The following is a 21,802-nucleotide window of genomic DNA, read 5'->3' as shown; positions in this document are numbered from 1 at the left end:
TTTTTCAGAGGTGCCCTGGATGTAGGGGATAGTGATAGACTTGGTGTAGTCTTTATTGTGGAGGGGGGTTGTGGTTTACAGGTTTTAGTATTTTTTGGATTTTTTTGGGGTTATAGCCATTGGCTAAGAAAGTGTTGAGGATGTGGTTTAGTTCCATAGTCAGGGCCTTGTCATCTGAGCAGATTAATTTTGCCCTGTTATATAGTGTTTTTATCACCCCATATTGTTGTGAGGGGGGGGGGGGGATTGCTGGTGAACGTATCTGCCAGTGTGGGTGGGTTTTCTGTAAACAGAGAAAACCAAAGATCCATCAAGCTGGCGGGTGATTAAAGTGTCTAGGAAGGGGAGGGTGTTGTTTTCCTCTTTTTCTAAGGTGAACTGGATTCTGGGATGTTGGTTGTTTAAGTGTGTTAGGAAGGAGTGGAGTGTGTCTGAGCCATGTGGCCAAATAGCAAACACATCATCCACATAACGAAGCCAAATAGTGGGTTTTTGTGGGGCGGAGTTTAAGGCTTTCTCTTCAAATGTCTCCATAAAGAAATTGGCCAAGGGTGGGGAAAGTGGTGAACCCATGGCTGTCCCCTCTATCTGTTTGTAGAACTTTCCTTGCCAAACGAAATAGCCTGAGTTCATTGTGAACTGAAATAGGGCTGAGATATCGGGAGGAAACTTGGCTTGGATGAGCTCAAGGGTTTCTTTGAGTGGGACATTAGTGAATAGGGAGGAGACGTCAAAACTGACCATTATGTCAGTGTGTTGGAGTGTGAGGTTTTCTATACTGGCTTTAAAGTGGGCTGAGTTTTTTATGTGTGATGGTGTGTTGCCAGTGTAGTGTGTGAGCGTTTTGGCTAATTTATGTGTGGGGGAATCAATGCCATCCACTATGGGACGCAATGGCACATTTTGTTTATGTATTTTTGGGAGTCCATATAATCGGGGGGGTCTAGAGTTATAAGGTTTAAGTTTGTTGGTGACTTCCACAGGCCAAGAAGTGACCTTCTTAAGGAGTCTGTGGATAGTTCTAATCTGAGAGTTGGTCGGATTATATTCAATGGTGAGGTAAGTAGTACGGTCTCGTATTAAAGAATTTAGCTTACCTTTGTAGTCTTTTTGATTGAGTACCACAGTGGCGCTTCTCTTATCAGCTTTGGTGATTACTATTTTTTTGTTGTTTTTTAATTCTTGTAGGGCTGTATATTCGTTTTTGGATAAGTTGGATTTCGGAGGTTTGGCTTTAGTGAGAACACCGACTACATCCAGTCTCACGTTGTTGGCGATATGGTTAGGCAGGTTGCGAATTCCACGCTCTATTTGGCTCATGATTTCTTCAGCAGGTATCCTTTTTGGAGCTAGGGCGAAATTGTGACCACGTGAAAGTGCGGTGAGTGCTTCAGGCTTTAAAACTGCCGACGAGAGGTTGACTACTGTGTTAAGTGGTGGCTGGGGTACAGAAGTAGAAGTCTTTGTCAGGTTTTCGTATTTTTTCACGTGCCGACTACGTATTTTTTCGAATTCCTTTCTTGCCGATGTGCATGAGATGTCATGAAGTATAGACCATAGATCAAGGCCGAGTGTGTTAGAAAGCTCTTCCTCTAGTGCCCGTAAGGTTTTGTTTTCGTCGGCAAGGAGAACACGCGTCGCGGTAATTTGTTCTCTTAACAGGGCGAAGCTAGTGCGGTTATAAATGCGTAGAGCTTTCTCGGAAGTGAAACGGTGCTTCAATTTGACACAGTTGGGGATCACTTTGTTATCCCGGCAGCGTTTTAGGAACATCAGACGATTTATTTGCCTCGATATCTTCAACCTCAATTTGCCGTATTGACGGGCCTTTCGTGCGATTGCATCTCCGTGGATGATCATGATTCTAGTAGTAAGACTTATACGTTGGTTAGACATAACTGGTAATTAATTTACGGAATTAACAACGCATGTGAAGTATTTAATTAAAGATAACTTTAATGAATCACTTCTATATTTTGGAAGAAAACAAAAATAATCCATCGCAGCAAGTTTAAATACGAAAGATTATTCAAAGAATCTTCAGCAGCTCTAAAAAACGTTCCTGACCTCAACAAATTTGGGTGCATGAAACTGCCCCAAATTTGGGAGACTTTCATTATGAGAACTTCAGCCCAACTGCCAAGACTACCAAATTAGCCCACAAGAGGGCACCATTAGGACTTTAGGAACAAAATTAGTTTATTACTTTCTTCCTCATTTGCTTTGTTAGTTCCTTAGTGCACATACCATATCTTTATGTTCCTGAAGATGGCAATGTGACATTGCCGAAATATAGAAGTGATTCATTAAAGTTATCTTTAATTAAATACTTCATATGCGTTGTTAATTCCGTAAATTAATTACCAGTTATACTTATTTAAAGAGGAATGATGACTATGAGCACACTTTAAACTAATAATTCAGTACAGGGATTGATATAATTTATCCATTTTTTTTAGTTCACTCATAGAAAACTAAGAGTTGTGTTGTATAATTTTTCAGGGGATGTTTCAGATGGTGCTGAAGTTATTATTATTTATGGAATTTCCATAAGTCCCAACTTATGGAAAGTTCATAATTTCAAGGTCCAAAGGAATCTGTTTGTCAATGTTATAGGCTCACTGTAACAGTTCAAATTATTGATATCATCAGTCTGACATTGAATTATGTATAAGATGATATTTCATCAATTTAGGAATGGATTAGAAACAGGAGTTGAGATAAGCTGTACATATACATAAATAAGACAACACTTCAAATTACGCAGTAAAAGGAGAATTAGATAAGTTAACTATAAAACCATTACATACACTGCAAGGTTCTGAACGAGGATATTACGCAGAAGGAGCAAAATCAGAATATACTTTTACCCGCTCTTAATTAATAAGAGTGTAAAGGAATTAAGATCAGTACTTAATTACAAAATTGAGACACTAAATTTGTATCTTTACAAAAGCTCAAGAAAAAATTTTTAAAATGTTGGCTGAAATAAAGAAGAGTATATCAATTAATTCAAAAGAAGGGAGTTAAAAAAGAAAACTTCTGATGCACAAAGTCTGTTTCAAACCCTGAAAAACAAAAGCTACTGGTGTAATGCATTAGGGCACATTTATAGGTTCTGCACTGCCCAAATTAAAAAGTATTCTAAGCAGATACTTAATACTAGAATTTTTTATTAATGCCTTACAAACAATTAGCTGGGCATTATATGGATCTCAATTTGAGAGATAACCCAGTCATTCCTCTGTTTTATTTGATAACTTTGGTTTCCTTGGAAATGGAATCTTCAGGTTTGATAAATGCTTCCATGGAATTCCTTGTAAGGCTCATGTTTCAGTAATAATACCCTGGGACTTGTTTTCTTTTGATTAAGGCATCCTTAACCTCATGTAACTCACTTAAATAAGGAAGTTGATCTATAAGGATTTTTAATCAAGAATTAGTTGCAACACAAATTTTAAAAGCTGAAATTGATTTTCCTGATTTAAATTTTAAATTTACACATACACTATCTACCAATAATTGTCCAGACACCCTTTTATTTTAAGTTATGGAACATTTCAGGTTTATTAATAACATAAAATCCAGTGTACAGATAGCAGGAAGCAGTATTTCATCATAGCAGTTGAATACAGGTGGTAGTTGAACTCAGTTACTTCGAGAGAGAGAGGCGGCATCATGCTGTCACATTGGTGGCATGTCCATATGTGATTGCCACTCAATTGAAGCATCCAAAATCAATGGTTAGTGATGTGATTAACAAATAGAGACTTCTAGCATCACTAGTGCAGGAAAACACCCAGGACAGCTGCGAAAATGACTGACAGGGACAGGAAGGTGTTAAAACGGATGGCATGCAAAAAACTGGCTACAATCAGCACAGAACATCTATGATGAGTTCCAGAGCACCAGTAACACCATGGTGAGAACTAATACTGTTCAAAAAGAACTCCATTTACTGAGCTTCCATGGAAGAACAGTGGCAAACAAGCAGAACATCACAACGATGAACAAGGCAGCTCATCTGGCATGGTGCAAAGAGCTTGTGAACTAGAAATTGACTGGTGGAAAATGGTACTCTGGAGCATTGAATCGCAGTTCACCCATTTCCAGTCTGATGGTAGGAGGTGTGCATGTGGAGGCAGCCTGGAAAACTTGTTACCACAGTGTGTTGTGCCCACAGTAAAGTTTGGTGGTGGAGGAGTAATGGTGTAGGGTGCATTCGGCTGATTTGGAGTGGGATCACTTGTCATTGTCCATGGTTCCATGAAGGCAGCTCAATACCTTGATATTCTGGATAATCAGGTGCTGCCTACACTGTGGAGGTTTTATAGAATTGACCCATGTTACTGTCAAGATGACAATGCCCATGACACAGAACTGCAGCTGTTATGGAATGGTATAAAGAGATGGATGTTAAACATCTGCCCTGGCCGGTGCATAATCCTGACCTCGACCATTTCGAACACCTGTGGGACAAATTGGAATGACAATTGAGGTACAGAGCAGCACGTCCTCGATTTGTCTGAAAACTCAGTGCTGCTTTGATGGAGGAGTGGAGACAAATTCCACCTGATCTCTGCTGTAGATTGGTGGAAAGCCTCCCTCAAAGAGAGCAGGAGGTGATCAAAGCCAAAAGTGAACATACCTGATATTAGAGTTCGCCTGCTGGTATAAGTTTTAAATTGCTAAAGTATAATAAATTTAGTTTAATCCTTTATCCAAGTGTGAGCAAACAAAGTTTGCGCCTGAAAGTATCTTCAGGACTGGGTTAAGGTGGTACACACCAGGGCAACTCGTTGCAAAGGTGGAGCAAGCTACCAACACTCCTATCCTAGTATCTCCTATAATGCAAAACACATCTCCTTGCGGATATGTCTATTGTTATGCATTAAGGAAGGGGCCACTACCCAGACCGGTTTCGACCTTTATTGAGGTCTCTTCAGTGGGAGCCAGGCCCAAGTCGAGATATCAGGCAGAAGCATTTGCAGGTCATCTCCACCTATAGGAATTGCCAATTGGTGTGCCAACCTTTTTTAATAAATTACTCTGGATTTAGAGAAAGATGTTGAAAGTTTATTTTCCACTTGGTTAGAGTATAATAAATTTAGTTTAATCCTTTATCCAAGTGTGAGCAAACAAAGTTTGCGCCTGAAAGTATCTTCAGGACTGGGTTAAGGTGGTACACACCAGGGCAACTCGTTGCAAAGGTGGAGCAAGCTACCAACACTCCTATCCTAGTATCTCCTATAATGCAAAACACATCTCCTTGCGGATATGTCTATTGTTATGCATTAAGGAAGGGGATGCATAACAATAGACATATCCGCAAGGAGATGTGTTTTGCATTATAGGAGATACTAGGATAGGAGTGTTGGTAGCTTGCTCCACCTTTGCAACGAGTTGCCCTGGTGTGTACCACCTTAACCCAGTCCTGAAGATACTTTCAGGCGCAAACTTTGTTTGCTCACACTTGGATAAAGTCCCCTTCCTTAATGCATAACAATAGACATATCCGCAAGGAGATGTGTTTTGCATTATAGGAGATACTAGGATAGGAGTGTTGGTAGCTTGCTCCACCTTTGCAACGAGTTGCCCTGGTGTGTACCACCTTAACCCAGTCCTGAAGATACTTTCAGGCGCAAACTTTGTTTGCTCACACTTGGATAAAGGATTAAACTAAATTTATTATACTCTAACCAAGTGGAAAATAAACTTTCAACATCTTTCTCTAAATCCAGAGTAATTTATTAAAAAAGGTTGGCACACCAATTGGCAATTCCTATAGGTGGAGATGACCTACAAATGCTTCTGCCTGATATCTCGACTTGGGCCTGGCTCCCACTGAAGAGACCTCAATAAAGGTCGAAACCGGTCTGGGTAGTGGCCCCTTCCTTAATGCATAACAATAGACATATCCGCAAGGAGATGTGTTTTGCATTATAGGAGATACTAGGATAGGAGTGTTGGTAGCTTGCTCCACCTTTGCAACGAGTTGCCCTGGTGTGTACCACCTTAACCCAGTCCTGAAGATACTTTCAGGCGCAAACTTTGTTTGCTCACACTTGGATAAAGGATTAAACTAAATTTATTATACTCTAACCAAGTGGAAAATAAACTTTCAACAAATTGCTAAAGTGTTCGGACGATTATTGGTGGATAGTGTAAATTTATTGTGAATTGAACATCCAGAAAGGAAGCTTGCAATCTAATCACAAGGGTAGGATGAAGACCATAAGATGGCAGCTTGTAAAGAAGGGCACATTCTCAGATTCAGTTAAATCACCTTGGAAATTTGATGAATAACTGTTGATATACTCTTTACTTATTCATAAAACTTTATTGATAATTTTTCTTTTACACCTACCAGCAGTTTCACTCTATTATGATTACATCGATAGCCACATGTGAAATGAGTTTTCTAGTGTGAATTCTCCATTCACTAGATCCTAGCAAATTACAAGATTATGTATCAAAGAAATTAGTCAAAACACTAAATTAGCTGTATATATAGAGGCATGAACAAATGGCATCAGTGGCAGTATCATATTAAAAACGAGGATATTAGAAAAGAACTTAACATTGTTTACATCCAGGAATGTGTTAGCAGAGCTAATCTCAGGTGGTATGGTCACTTAAACAGAATGGGAGAGGGAAGATTAGTAAAACAAGTATTTTCTGCAGGTTGGCAGGAAAAAGACCCAGAGGAAGACCAAGATATAGGTGGATTGATACCGTAAAAAGTGCCTTAGAAGACAGAAATATAGGATCTGATAGTGTTGGAGTCGTGATGGGTAACAGATTGATTTGGAGGAAAGTTGTAGATAGGAAGTTAGTACTGATGTAGGTATTTCATGTAGTACTATCTTATCCTGTACACCCCTTGAGGATACATATCAGGAATTTGATATGTTTGTATTAGGAGGGGGGGGGGTCACTTTAAAACCTGAGCAAATACTTTGAAGTACATATATATTTTTTTTTTAAATTCAGTTGGAGTCTTCAACTATAGTTTTTAAAAATCAACAAAGAATTCTGATTTTGAAATATGTCAAAACTGATAGTTTTCTACAGTAACACTACTAATTCCGTGAAGGCGTCATGTTGCTAAAAGTCATCCATTGATATTTTCAGACCCTGATCATATGAAGAGAAATATTCATTACAAACTCACTCCTTTGCTTGAGCACTAAACAGTCAGTCATATTCATGTGGACAAAGTCATTAAGTTAATGTCGGATTATGAACTATTTTCATTTTTTGAAGTTGTTACTAGAGGCACTGTTGCTTTTTTTATGCTGTTGATTATATAAATAAGTAAGTTATTTAATTTTTACTTTCAGGAATCTAAAGAAAACAAATTACCTCGCACAGTGTCTAGACCTAGGCCTGCACCTCATTTTGATGTTCCTTTCACAGTAACTAAAGAAAATAAGTCTACTACCCCTGAACCTTTTAGTTTTGAATCTTGTGACAAAATAAGATTTGCAAAAAAGGCAGAGAAAATTCAGGAACAAATAGAAATGGAGAAAAAGGTAAAATAAATAAATCCAGATTTCTGTTTTTTCATGTAATTGCTTTGAACATTATAATACATAGCTGTGTATTATAAAATCTCTCTTTCTCTTCTGGTTTATCAATTTTAATACTGTGATATTTTCTTAATTTATATGCATGGGGGCATCATTATCATTTTCTGCTATACACTTTCAAGGGGTATGCCAGGTATTGTAGTTTTCACTATAGAAAGCCTCAAGATGTTTGTGTTATCTCTACGGAGTCATTCCGACTCATTCAATACTATGAGTATTGACATTCAGTGAGGTTACTGTGACTATGTTCAAAATTTCATCCATGACATTATTCATGGATGAAAGTTTAACAGTTTTTTTTTTTCTTTATAGCAACAAGAAAGAAAAATGGGAGGGAAGAGAAATAATTAAAGGTTAACTTAGGTATGTATTAGCATGTGAATTATGCTATTAACAGCATCATTCATAATGCACACATTTCAAGAAAAGAGCTATTAAAGGCATCAACTAGATATTGAAATGTATCAAAACAAATGATAATAAATATCTATTGATATTTTATAGCGAAGTAAGCATGCTTGTAAAATTCAGTACAACAACTGTACACTGAAGATAATAGAACAAAGCCATTGGTAGAAACTTAATACTGAGAGCAGGATGAAAGGATTTCACAGGAACTACACACATAAAGGATAACAGGTCAAATTCAAGAAATTCAAACAATAATGGGAGAATAAAGATAACAGAACTAGAATGGTGTGAAATTATAGTTCCTTGTTCTTGTTCTTGGAAAATTAACTTTTGATTTCAAAATGTTACCATTATTTAAATTAACATCTGCTGACTAGGAATATTTATAATGAACTAACTGTGTGAGAAATATCACATGAAAATAGCTTAGACTTGAAACAGGATTTCAACTTTCAAGAAATCACTTACAGTTGAAGAAAATAAACTGGTGAAAAACTTATCCTGCATGCCTAACACGGTAAGTCTGTTTTGTAATCATGCAGGATAGGGGTGCACAAATGTCAGACTGCTTGCATGTGTAAGTTAGCCTCCCAACTGGTGGCCTCAGTCATGCAGAGGAGGAGCACTGGTCAATTATTATGTGGTAACTTCCTAATTGGTTGCTTCAGTTACTATTGTTGTTGTTATATCTGATTTCAAAGTATTAAGACTCATCACAGGAAGCCGACACTAACTCTTTTCACACAATACTAGTTATACCTCTCTCACAAGTGACTGGCAAGCCATTCACTTGTGAGAGACTGGCAAGCCATTTCCGTCATTCACCACTCTCCAAGTGAAAAATCTAGTCCTAATGTGATTCACTATAGGGTTAGCTTTTGCTAACCCGTAGTGAATGATGATCTTTTAAAAGTAACAAATTGGTCGAATAAACTTCTTCTGAATGTCTCAAAAACCAAATAGGACAATTTTTACTTGTGAAATACAACAAGTAAAAAAGTAACTTCGTGGCACAATTATTCTTACATGATTGGAATTGCAGAACAAATTCAAACTGCAATGTGTGGAAATAGAAAGTCAGTGTAATAACTTATTTGGGATTAAAAATTGATTGTAATTTAAGTTGGAAACTGCACATCACCAATGTAAATAACGTGAGGATTATATCTTGTTACTTAAATAGATTCTTAAATTTAAATATGTTAAAAATACAGGGTGATTCAAAATTATTGTCAGGTTTCTGTGGCCTATAATTTTCAAACCAGAAACAATAAAATAAAACTGCTTACAGAATATGAAAGTGTAACTCAAAAAGTTTTATTACCTACAGAATCAATATGTGTGTCTTTTATGGTATGTAGGATGTCCAAGCGATAATCAATTTCTCTCCAAGTATTCTCCATCATTTGTGGTTTAACTTTCTATTGCAGCAACAATTCTGGTCTTCAGTTCATCAAGGGAGGTCACAGGGGTCTGGTAAACAATGTCCTTCACATATTCCCAAAGGAAGAAAACAAGTGTTAAGATATCGGGCAAGGTCAGAAACCACTGAATCGGTCCACCATGCCCAACCCAGTGCCCAGGAAAATGCATATCAAGAAATTCTCAGACAGTAAGAGTCCACTGTTACAGTGCTCTATCTTGCTGGACCACCACATTTGGCTGATGATCTTCCAACTGGGATAACAGATCAGCTGTAGCATGTCTAGATAGTTCACCACTGTCACTACTTTTTCCTCAAAGAAAACGGGTCACAAAACTTCTGAACATGACAAAGCACACCAGACATTCACCTATGGACTATCTCTTTTGAATACTTGAATGGCATGAGGGTTTCTGATCCCAGTATTCTGCAGTTATGATGATTTACCCTCCCTGATACGCAAAACAATGTTTTGCGTATCAGGGAGGATATTTAGTCATCACTAAATATCCATCTTGGAAGGTAATTTTTATCAGCTTCAATTTATAACAAAATGTCTTGGGCAAATTGGAAACAGCTGGTTTTATTGTCAGGCTGTAAAGCCTGCAAAATCTGCAGTTTGTAGGCACAGAGTTGTATGAACAACTCTCCAAACATTTCGTTTGTGGTATAACCGAACTGCAAAGAAGCTTTTCTAGTTGATTTTTGTAGGATTTGATACAATGCTTTCAGGATTTGATCAACATCTTCCTGCAAAGTGCTTGGTTTTTCTGCTCCCTTTTAGTACTGAACACTACCAGTCTCTTGAAATTACTTTCATCAGTGTCCAATAGCATTATCTGAAGATGGATGCTTTCCATACTGATTTCTGTAATGACATTGCATTGTGATAACAGATTCGAAAAACCAAAGTAGGCACATTGCTTTCTCTTGAACAGTCGCTATTTTGAAGTAATGTCATATTATCTCCCAGACTTCAATGCGGGCAAGTACAGCATTGCCATATAAAACTTTTTGAGTTACACTTTCATATTCTGTAAGCAGTTTTATTTTGTTGTTTCCAGTTTGAAAATTATAGGCCATAGAACCCCCCTCCCCCCCCCCCAACAATAATTTAGAATCACCCTGTATTATGTTCTATACGAATTCAAAATGTACTACAATATGGTATTTTGAGTTGGGAGGAATATATTGCACTACACTGAAACCTCTAGTTTTGACTCAGAATAGAATTCAAATCTTAACTGGAAGCAAATACAAGGATACTGCAATGTGAAAAATATACACCATACTAAACAAATTACCCCTTAGATATTTATATGCTTATAGGTTACTGCTATTCATAAAAAATGATAATGAATGCATAAATATCGGACACAAGGTTTTCTTTAGTAGACATAAGGGCATAAAATACAAAGTTCCTAAATCAAATAAAGAAGAAATACACAAACATTATACTTATTTAGTGCCAAAAATATTCGATACATTACCTTTAACAATAAAAAGTGAAACTAACCCAAACATATACCGAACTCGAATCAAAGATTTTTTTTTTTTCCATAGAAATGAGGAAGCTCTGTTCAAAATAATTGTATAAAATAATGGTTTTAGGTAATGAATTCTAAGCATATTTGTATTCAAAGATCCAGTTTCATGTGTAAAATATAAAAACTTAAATGCTATTTATCTTCCTTGTTTTATTTTGTTCCAAACCCTAATTAATGTTAATATATATTAATATATGTCACCCTTCTCCTGATTTTTATTAGCATGTTAACCTCCTTCTCTATGTATGTGTGTGTGTGTATAATATATATATATATATACATGTGTATATAATGATGATGCATTTAGTAACTTTTTATTATTATTATTACGTGACACCTCCAAGGAGTCCAAAGACTCATCAAGGGAGGGCACCCACTCTACAACTCTCCGTCCATTACCACTACCACTAGTATTTTCACAGACAATCACGAACATCCATGCCCATGGCAGGATTTGAACCCGCAGCCTTTCGGCTGGAGAGCAGATATGCTAACCACTCTGCCAACTGTGTGCATATTGTAACCTGGACGAGCTCTTTCTTTTAGGTTTCACATATGATCAATCAAAATTTTGTACTATAAAATTTGAAATACAACAATATATTATAATATGAAGCTTAGAATAAAGAATTAAGAATATTTAATCCAGGAAATGACTATGTTCTCCCACCAACTCTAGTCATGTACTGAAAAATTTCCTCTGCATCAGTGCCATAAAACCCTTTAAGTAACTTATATCTTTCTATAATATTGTGCTTTTCCACTTATCAACTTCTGTGAGCCACAAATCCTCAGTCTCCTCATTGAAAGGCTGAGGATTTGTGGGTCACACAGATCTCATTATCATTCACCTTTGGTTTAATCTCCACCACTTTATTATCCTCGAGAAATCTAATTGACTAGATCTGTGCACAGTAATCCAGATGTAGTCATATTGAAGTCTTATGCAGGGAGCAGCATAACTGATGGACAGCCAGCTAGCATAAATTGATTTTGTAATCTGTAAAAACTATACATTAAAGAAAGATATATTTGCTCGAGTAACTATGGAAATTGAGAAAAACAGTTCTTTTGTATTAGAAAAGTTAGAGTTAATGTATTCATAGAGGAAAACCTCAGACTTTTTTTGGTAATAACCATGAGGACTTATCAACTACATAAATAATCAAGCAGGTTCAAACTTATAGAAAGTTTTTTTTTTTTTTTTTTTTTTTTTTTTTTTTTTTAACAGTATCTTCAGGAAGATAAACAAAAAAGAGCTCAAATGCTTTAAACACCCATTATTTTACAAATTAAAAGATAATGAACAGATAGTTCATTCATGTATATCATTAGGCACATCATGGAAAATCTGTATATTGTTGTGTAGTTAATGTTTGTTTAAGTTCAGGGTGTGGAGACCATGTTTCTTAACAAAAATTAGGTTTCATTAAAATAAACAATACAACTCAACAAGTTTTACAACTAAGAAACATAATTACATGACAAATTTTTCATGAACTTCAACAGTCTAGTACATAGAGTATAAACAGAGTGACAAAAAAAAAATCATTGGATTAAATAATATGCAAGTGTCCGAACAAAGCTAGCTGTTTCTGTCACATTCTGTGTCATATCCAAGCTCTGCAATTAGATTTTTGATGAATGCATATCAAATGTGGTGTGGGATTAAACCTGTTACACTGTGTAGGATACAGAGCATTTCTGAAGCTTCTTTAAGTTTACTTATAAAACAATTATGATCAATATACGACATTTCTGTTTTGCTAAAATACTTGGTAATCTGTATTTGTTGTGTGAAAGGCTAATCCCAATCTGTGCTTCATTTTCTCTCGGTGCCCTTTGTGTGTTCAGACATGCAGATCTCTCCAGGCCATCCTGTCTGGCCTACATAGCAAATGCCACAAGAGCAATGAATTTTATAAATTCCTAGTTTCTTTATGGGAGATTGTTGAGGTTTTCATGGATGTAAGATTGAAGCAATGGGTTCATTTCTACTGCTTCCCATCACTAAGTTATATATGCAAAAATTTGAGGAAGAAGCCCAAGAACAGATGATACTAAAACCATGTCTGTTGAAGATGTGTTGATTATGTGTTTACTATCTGGAAGCATACCCAGAAAGTCCTCTGAGATTTGTACATTTCCTGAACAGTTGATATCTAAAGATCAAGGTTGCATTATTAATAGAAAACAACAGTAAATTACCATTCCTAAATGTCCTAATCAACAAAAACAATGCTGGAGGATTAACATTAGAGGTCTACAGAAAAAAAAAAAAAAAAAAAAACACACAGGTAAGTACTTGCATGCAAGGTCTTTCCACCATCATCAACAAAAATAGGTATCATCAGAACTTTAAAAAACAGATCCTTAAATATACTTAAAGCTGATGAAATTACAAGAAAAGAAGCACTTCAAATCCTATTTAACCAGTTCTATCAAAAGGATTACATGAAGAAAGTTATTGAAGGAATTATTTTCTGATAAAACCACTCTGGTAATTCTGAAATCAATTACAAAGGCAATGTCTCTTTACCATATGTTGGCAACATATCAAGATAGATAAACAGTTATTAAAATCCATCAAACAGCCTTCAAACTAGTTAACATCTTACAAAGCTTCCTAATGACAGCATTTCATTCTATAAACAGTAGGGTATACAAGATCCCTTTTTCCTGTAGAAAGTGTATGTGGATCATACTGGGAGAATTTTCAAATTCCGTAAAAAAGAGCACATAGGCAATCTTGAAAATGAGGGAGACTCATCTCACACATCCTTGTGGAACCTCACAGAACATCGCACTGTAGATTGGTAAGCAATCCCCATGGTTTGAAGAAAATACTTTCTTCAGAATGTTCAAGAAGTCATCCAAGGTAATTTGCTCACATGGCACATTAGAGAAATTATACTTCATTACATTTGGAAGTCATTAATTAGTGTATGTAATATATAAAGATCTCTATTACACCAGCAGTTGCAAACAAGGTTTACACAACAATATACAGACTTTGCAATGTGCCTAATGATGCACCTGACTGTCTATTCAGTATGTTTTAATTTGTAAAATAACAGGTGTTGTTTTTGTTTGTTTATAATATCTTCCTAAAGATGCTGTCAGCCAAAAAACGGCAACAAAACACTTCAAAATATATTCAGTTTAAATTAGGTGTTGTAAGCATTTTATGAGTTTTACCCTCTTGATTATTTATATTTAAATCTCAGATTTGTCTTTAGAGGAAACTGTAATACTTTATTTGTACAATAAAAGGAAGAAATTTCTCTAAAGTGAAAAACCTAACATCCGCAATAAAAACTGTTATGAATTCACTATTAAGACTGCTCTTAGTTTGCTTCACAGTGTTGTATGCCTATGAGATTTGCAAGTAATGCTAATGACACTGTAGCCATATTCAAAACATTGAATTTTTTTTAATGTGTAATTGACATTTAAATATTCCCCATTTTGAAAGGAAACTAATTATTAAAGCATATTGTATTTTGATAATTAGTTTCCTTTCAAAAATTAAATTGTTTTAATTTTCAGATATATAACATAGAAATGGGAAATAACACTTGTGATTTTACAATATTATTATTTTCATTACTTTAGGTTATTTTAAACTAATAGTCTGTTAATCACATTTGGTAAAATAGCCTTATTCAGAATCAGATTTATCGTCTTGCTGCAAAAAATCAGAAATCTTCATTCCCGCCCCCCATATTAAATTTCCTATGGAGAAGGACATCCCACTTAAATTCATCATTCTTATTTTATTCAAAACACCTCCATCCTTGTTTCGCTGAAGGTGGATTGAGTTATTCTTTCCAGTTTGATATTTAAGTGATTAACAAATAATAATTTACTCTGTTTATGTATTATCTGTGAACTACAGTTATCCCTTGAAAGTTCATAACCTACTAAATGAATACTATGAATACACTGTAATACTGATAACACCACAATCCATTTCTTACTTCCATTACTAACTACTACTCGAGCTGAAATAAAGTCATACTTCTTCTTCTAAACTTAACTGCAGATTATGATATTATCTTAATAAAGAAAAATATTTCCTAAAAATATAAGTTATTCTGTTTGACAAACTAGAAGGTATTTTACAGCCAAATCAGTTCAGAGGTAGGTGGTGAGTATTCGTATTGTATACAATAGGAAGAAGATTTAAGATACCATCATCATCATCAAATTCCTGCCATGTATCCTCAAGGGGTGTACAGGATATGATAGTACTACATGAAAAAATTACATCATTACTAACTTCCTATCTACAATTTTCCTCCAAATCAGTCTGTTACTTGTCAAGACTCCAACATTATCAGATTTTATATTTCTATCGTCTAAGGCACTTTGTACCGTATCAATCCGCCTATATCTTGGTCTTCCTCTGGGTCGTTTTCCTGCCAACCTGGCAGAGAACACTTGTTTTGCTAATCTTTTCTCTCCCATTCTATTTAAGTGACAATACCAATTGAGATTAGCTCTGGTAACGAATTCCTGGATGCTGACAATGCCAAGTTCTTTCCTAATATCCTCATTTTTAATATGATATTGCCATTGATGCCATCTGTTCACGCCTCTAATCTTTCTCAGGACTATCATATCTGCAGTCTGTAGTCTTTGGTCAAGTGTTTTACTTCTGACCCAGCTCTCAGATCCATAAGTTAAAACTGGTTTGAACACTGTCTTGTATACAGCTAACTTAGTGTTCCGACTAATTTCTCTCTTATTCCATATGAATTTATTCAGTTGACTTCCCACCATACCAGCTTTGCTGATTCTGTTGTCTATTTCTATATTTAATTTACCGTCTTCAGTAAAAATCGTGCCTAAGTAGCTGAAATGTTTTACTTGTTCCACAGGTTCTCCATTCACAACACAGTTGACATTTTCAATGATTCTGCCCATTTTCATTGTCTTTGTCTTTTTATTGCTGACCTTCATTCCATATCTATTACAACAGTTATTCAATTTAGTCAGAGAATCTTGCAGACTTGTAGTGGATTTATTTAGCAGTATAACATCATCCGCATAAAGCAAAGAGCTGACATTAACATCTCCAATTTTGATATCATGTTTAATACCACTTTCCTTCATAATGTGATCCATATAGATAATGAATAACAGAGGGGATAACGTACATCCTTGTCTCACACCAGATTTAACATTAAACCATCTTCCTGTACTTCCTTCAATTCTAACTGCTGACTTACAACTCAAATAAAGACTAAGTATTGCTTGATATAATGCTGCATTGACACCATATAACTGCAGCATATTGAATAGCTTCTCTCTTGGCACCTTGTCATATGCCTTTTCCAAATCAACAAAACTTAAATACAGATCTTTATTATATTCCCATGCTTTCTCGACTATTTGTCGTGAAGTGAAGATATGATCCTGACAGCCTCTATTTGGCCTGAATCCAGCTTGTTCTTCACCCAGCTTTTCTTCCACAATTCTTCTCAACCGTTTCTCAAGGATACTTGCATAGATCTTGCCAGGAACACTCAGTAGGGAAATACCTCTGTAATTCTCACATTCAGTTTTATTTCCCTTTTTATATATGGGTATTATGAGAGCTCTACTCCAATCATCGGGAATTCGTCCCTCTGTCCAGGCTTTCTGAACTATGCAGTGTAGCCACTGTAAGACTTTTATACCACCATACTTCTGCATTTCTGGTCGAATATCATCTACTCTTGCTGCCTTTCCACATTTCAAGCCTTTGATGGCTTCAAGTATGGATATGTATTCCTGACTGCATGCCTGGTCAGTGTTTTTTACCACTGTGCTGTCATCACTGCTTGTTTCATTTAGCAGTTTTTCAAAGTAATTACTCCATACTTCAAGGATATCTTTTTCTCCTGTTTTCATGTCACCTTTATCATCTCTAACTCCTTTTACAGCACTCTTTCCTCCATTCCTAAGCTTCTTCAACAACCTCCAGAATATTTTGCCACCTTCTTGATATTTATTTTCTATATTCTTGCATTTGTCTCTATATTCTTTAAGAGCACAAGCTGACTTATTTGACAGGAACTTTTGATATGCTTTCTTCTTTTCTTTCACTGCCTCTTTAACTTCCTGTGTCCACCATGGAGTTCTGATTTTTTTATCCTTGCAGACAACCTCACCACATGCCTCTCTGACAGAATCAATCAATGGTTTCTTCAGAGTTTGCCACTGAATCTCCAAGGTTTGATTCTTGTTCTCATACTCTTTCATTTTTTCTTCAATAATCTTTGTGTATTTTAGTCTACAGTTCACATCTGAGAGCTGCTCAACTTTTATTTGCTTTAAAACTTTCTTACATGTTATTCTTTTCAATATGAAATTCAATTTTATCCTGCTCAAGACTAGTTAGTGATCACTTCCAATTTCAAATCGTCTGTACACTCTGGTGTCCTGCACCAGGGAGAAAACATCACTATCAACAATAACATGGTCAATGAGACTTTTCTTATTCCTAGCTTCTTCTCTCCATGTGAATTTGTGCACATTTTTATGTTGGAACATGGTGTTAGTAATAACCATGTCCATATCCTGAGCAGAAATCCAACAGATATTTGCCATTATTATTAGCTTTGCTCTTTTCTCCACATTTTCCCAAAATATTTTTTATGTCTCACAATCATTTCCTACTCTGCTATTTAGATCCCCAACAAGGACCAACTTTTCCTTTTTCATTGTGTCAGTTGCTTTTTCTAAAGCATCAAAAAATTCCTCCACTTCTACCTTAGTTAGTAGAACCTTCTGTGGGACCATAGGCACAAATAAGTCTCATTGTCCAATTCCCCATTCTCATATTTGCCAACATTACTCTACTTGAGACTGACTGCCATTCAAGAAGATTAGCCTCGTATTTTGTGTTGAATACTGTGGCTACTCCTTCTTTTCCTTGATTGTCATTGCCTGAATATAACATTTTGTACTTATTGCTCAGAAAGATCTCACCAGTTTTGGTCTTTTTTGTTTCAGTCACCCCTATTATGTCGATCTGGTACTTATCTAATTCCTCAGCTAGCTCCATTTCTTTGCCATTCAGGCTTCTTAAGTTGATAGTACCGATCTTTAACTCTGGTGATGTTGAGTTGGGGTTTGTTTTCAGATTTGTTCCAGTAGCTGACTTTTCGCTGTTCGCTCTGGTTCCCTGGCGAAAATAACGGGGTCCTTGTTTAACTGGGCGACGCCCCAGCCAGCATGAAATTTTGTCATGTTGTACCATCATTTTTTATTTTGGTTTAACCAATAAGAATACAATTTGGTTGGCTAAATCCCAAATTTCCAGCCCATCCTCGTTCGTTCAGTATCAAAGTAGATACCCAACAGGGTGCACCAAGAGAAGGTGAGGATTGGACATTAGGTGAGAAGCCCTGGTCGGTTCTCCGCATTCCTTTAAAGGCTATGTGGAGGTCTCCTCTCAGTTATACAGCTTTGACCCTTAAACACCCCTTTAAGATACCAAGAAATTATATTCTTGGTTTAATCCTTTACCCAAGTATAATCAAACAAAGTTTGTGCATGAAGAATCTTCATGACTAGGCTACTTATCTATAGAGGCTAATGACTTCACATCAGTTGCCTTAGTATCCCATAATAATACAAAGCCACCACCCCTACTTTTTGGGTGCATATAATGCTGTATATTAAGGGAAGGGCCACTACCCAGAATTCTGGTTTGACCCTTATTGAAGTCTCATCAGTGGGAGCCAGACCCAGAAATGATACCAAGATTGAAGTAATGCAGAAGTTGTACATTTCCCATATACAAGTATCTGTCTCTGATCCAGAGTGTTTTAATAAGAAGGTAATGCACCTATTCATTACTTTTAATGAAAGGCCAACTTCTTCATTACCTTGAAGCAAACCAATTAATTAGTAATCATCAATATGGATTCTGCACTCTCGTTCTACGGATTTCCTAGTAAACCTTAACTAGTTTTAGACAAAAGTCAGATTTGTTTGGAAATAACCTATATAGTTCATCTTACATTTCCAAGGCATTCAACTGGGTCTGGAACATGTCCTAGCTAGCATCTTATGGTCTGTTTCTGCCCTTTGAAACTAGGTTGCTCATTTCCTCTTGGTTGTTTATTATATGTCATGGTGGATTTGCTCTTTTCAGATTTCCCCACTAATGGCTGGTACCACAGAGCTCTGCCCTTTCACTGACGTTCTTTCCTCATTCCTTAATGGCCTCTTATTAATCTCAAATCTTATATTCTAATCCTCTTTGTATGTGAATTTTCTCAAATTATTGAAGCTCAAGATCTTTTATAACCAGTCTATTAAAGAATGATCTCCATACCATTTCCAAATGAGATAACAGTAACCTACAAACTTTACTGGTATCAAACATAATCATGTCTTATTTATCATAAGTCAGGATTCATTTGGTTAAATCATGGTCAAGTACCAGTCAGGGTCATATTTCTTTTCTTGACAAAACTTCCACCTCTAGCTTTTCTTCATGCTAACACATCATAGCCTTAGCCTTCTCAGCCTCAAAAAAAAAAAAAAAAAAACTTGGTGTATTCTTCCATTCAAGAAATATGCTTCATAAGAATGTATGAAACATTGGGTGAAATTTGCAACCTCTGTCATGGTATGGACTTGTATGACTGCAGAGGGTAGTCTGTGTGTATTGTGTACAAAAGAGTCAATTCCAAAGTGTATATAGAAATTCTTGAGCACTTTATGTTACTGGCATTGGAAGATTTATGTGATGGTGATTTTTCAGCAAGATTTGGCTTCTTGTCACACTTCCAAGACCACTACTAGATGGTGCAAAGAAAGGCAAATCAATGTAATTCCTTGGCCAGCAAACTCACCAGATTTAACCCCCCCCCCCATTGAGAATTTGTGGAGAATTATGAAGAAACATCTTCAAGAAATTGTCTCAAGAGACAAAAATGAACTTGTTTCTAGTCTGCAGACCATATGGACATGTTTTGATAAAAACATATAAACAAACTGTGAACTGTTAGTAAATAATATGCCCAACCATTTACGATCATAAAAGCTAAGGGGGACGCAGCAGTGTACTAATTATCATGCTGTTTCTCTTTAACTGTAATTTTTGCACATTTATTTTCACATCTAATATTTTGAACAACATTGAAAATTTTCTAATTTTGTGAATGTTTTCAAATAACAGTTTTCTTATAATTTATATTACATTTTTATGTTTACATGGTTATATAATCTATAAAGTATGTAGATTTAGATAATGCTAATTCATATTTGGAAATAATTATTTTCTGTGCAATAAATTAGAATTGTAAATCATTCAACACATTTTCTTTGATTATTCTAATTTTTTGATTTGAAGGTGTAATATTTGTAAGTAGGGAAGCCATTAATTATGATATGATTATGGCATGATCACAGACACATACGCACATATATATATATATATTTATTAATTTATTATTTTGCCTTTGTAATTAATATGCTTAGTGGATTTCTTGCAGCTTCTGTCTTTACATATCTTGATGTTATACAAAAAAAAAAAAAAAAAAAAAAAAAGATTATTAGCACCTTAGGTTTGTAAACTTGGGGCTACTTGAAAGGAAAATATTAAATGAAGAAATTAAAAAAAAAAAAACTGTATGATATAAAACTTTTCACCAAAAATTTTGACAGATGATTGCTTGCATTCTGCATACATCATTTTAATGTTCCTAGAGTTTTATCTGTAATTGGAGAAATTTTAAAAACTATTCCAGAAAATTAAAGTATAACATCCTTTAGGTGTCATCTTTAGAAGAAAGGCAGAAAGAGAAGTTAAAAGACCCAAATGAATCCCAGAAATATAGAAATATTTTGGGAAAATTTAGAAAAATGAGCAAAAGTAATAATAGTGGTAAATTCTATATTTAAGTTCATTACCAGTGCTATATTACAACATGAAAAGATTGCCTAAATTCACATGGAAATAGTATTGAATGTTTATGTCTGCAATATATATGCCACATGGAGACTTTGTTGAACAATTTTAGTTTTAATTTCTACTAGATTTATGTGCATTATCATACACTCCTTCAGGAGGGTAGGATAAAAACTGATATTACATTGAGTCAGAAGACTTCAGACTAATTTTCTCCACACCTTTCCTGGCACAATCACTTCTATGGCATCATTATCAGCTTCCAAAAAACTTGGGATCCTTTTCTGCTCAAGACAGTACTTCTCTGCTGAACAATTACTTACTCTGTTTAAATCTCAAATATGACCAACATTGGAATACTGCTGTCATGTTTCGGGTAGTTCACCTAAGACCTCCCTAAAAATTCTTGATGCTGTTCAGAAAAGGGCAGTCTGGTTGATTGATGACATTTCTTTTACAGACTTTCCTCAGCCACTTTCCCATAGATCAGTTTCTACGTTGTCTCTTATACAGATATTTCCATCGCCATTGTTCAGCAGAACTTGTATCCATTATGCCTCCCATTTCTGCCAGATCTACAGGAACTCAAGCAACAACTGCTCAACATCCCTTTGCAGTCGAACTGCATACTCACTGAACCTGCTATTCCTAATCATCATTCATTCCTTCTGCCTCAATTCTGTGGAACAGCATCTCTCATGAAGCATTTTGAAAAGTACTATATTCTCCAATAGTTCAAGAAAAATATTAACAGATTACTCGATTCCTGACCTGGTCCTACCCTACACACACAGCATTCGTTTGCTATAGACTCTTCTGCCTTTCATGTGTGGGAGAAATATATAAAGTCAATGTTGCACGTGTGTAATTCACATATATCATGACTCAGTGCAATGTGTAGAATGTCCGAAATCTA

At 35.7% G+C, this 21,802-nt stretch overlaps 1 protein-coding gene across 1 annotated transcript in view; it reads left to right on the top strand.

Moving 5' to 3' along the window:
- The window catches only part of LOC150100619 (targeting protein for Xklp2 homolog), a 293,999-nt gene that overhangs the window by 221,098 nt on the left and 51,099 nt on the right, over positions 1-21,802 (top strand). The window contains exon 11 of the mRNA XM_090401739.1: positions 7,344-7,535. Within this exon, the coding sequence (XP_090257865.1) occupies positions 7,344-7,535 (192 nt within the window). The remainder of the gene's footprint in view (positions 1-7,343; positions 7,536-21,802) is intronic.

Source organism: Typopeltis vanoorti, chromosome 12 (genome assembly GCF_054136105.1).
Source record: "Typopeltis vanoorti isolate ZY-2024b chromosome 12, IOZ_Tvanoo_1.0, whole genome shotgun sequence".
Taxonomy (NCBI): Eukaryota; Metazoa; Arthropoda; class Arachnida; order Uropygi; family Thelyphonidae; genus Typopeltis; species Typopeltis vanoorti.
The sequence above is the reverse complement of the archived record's forward strand: the minus strand, read 5'-3'. Positions and strand labels throughout refer to the sequence as shown.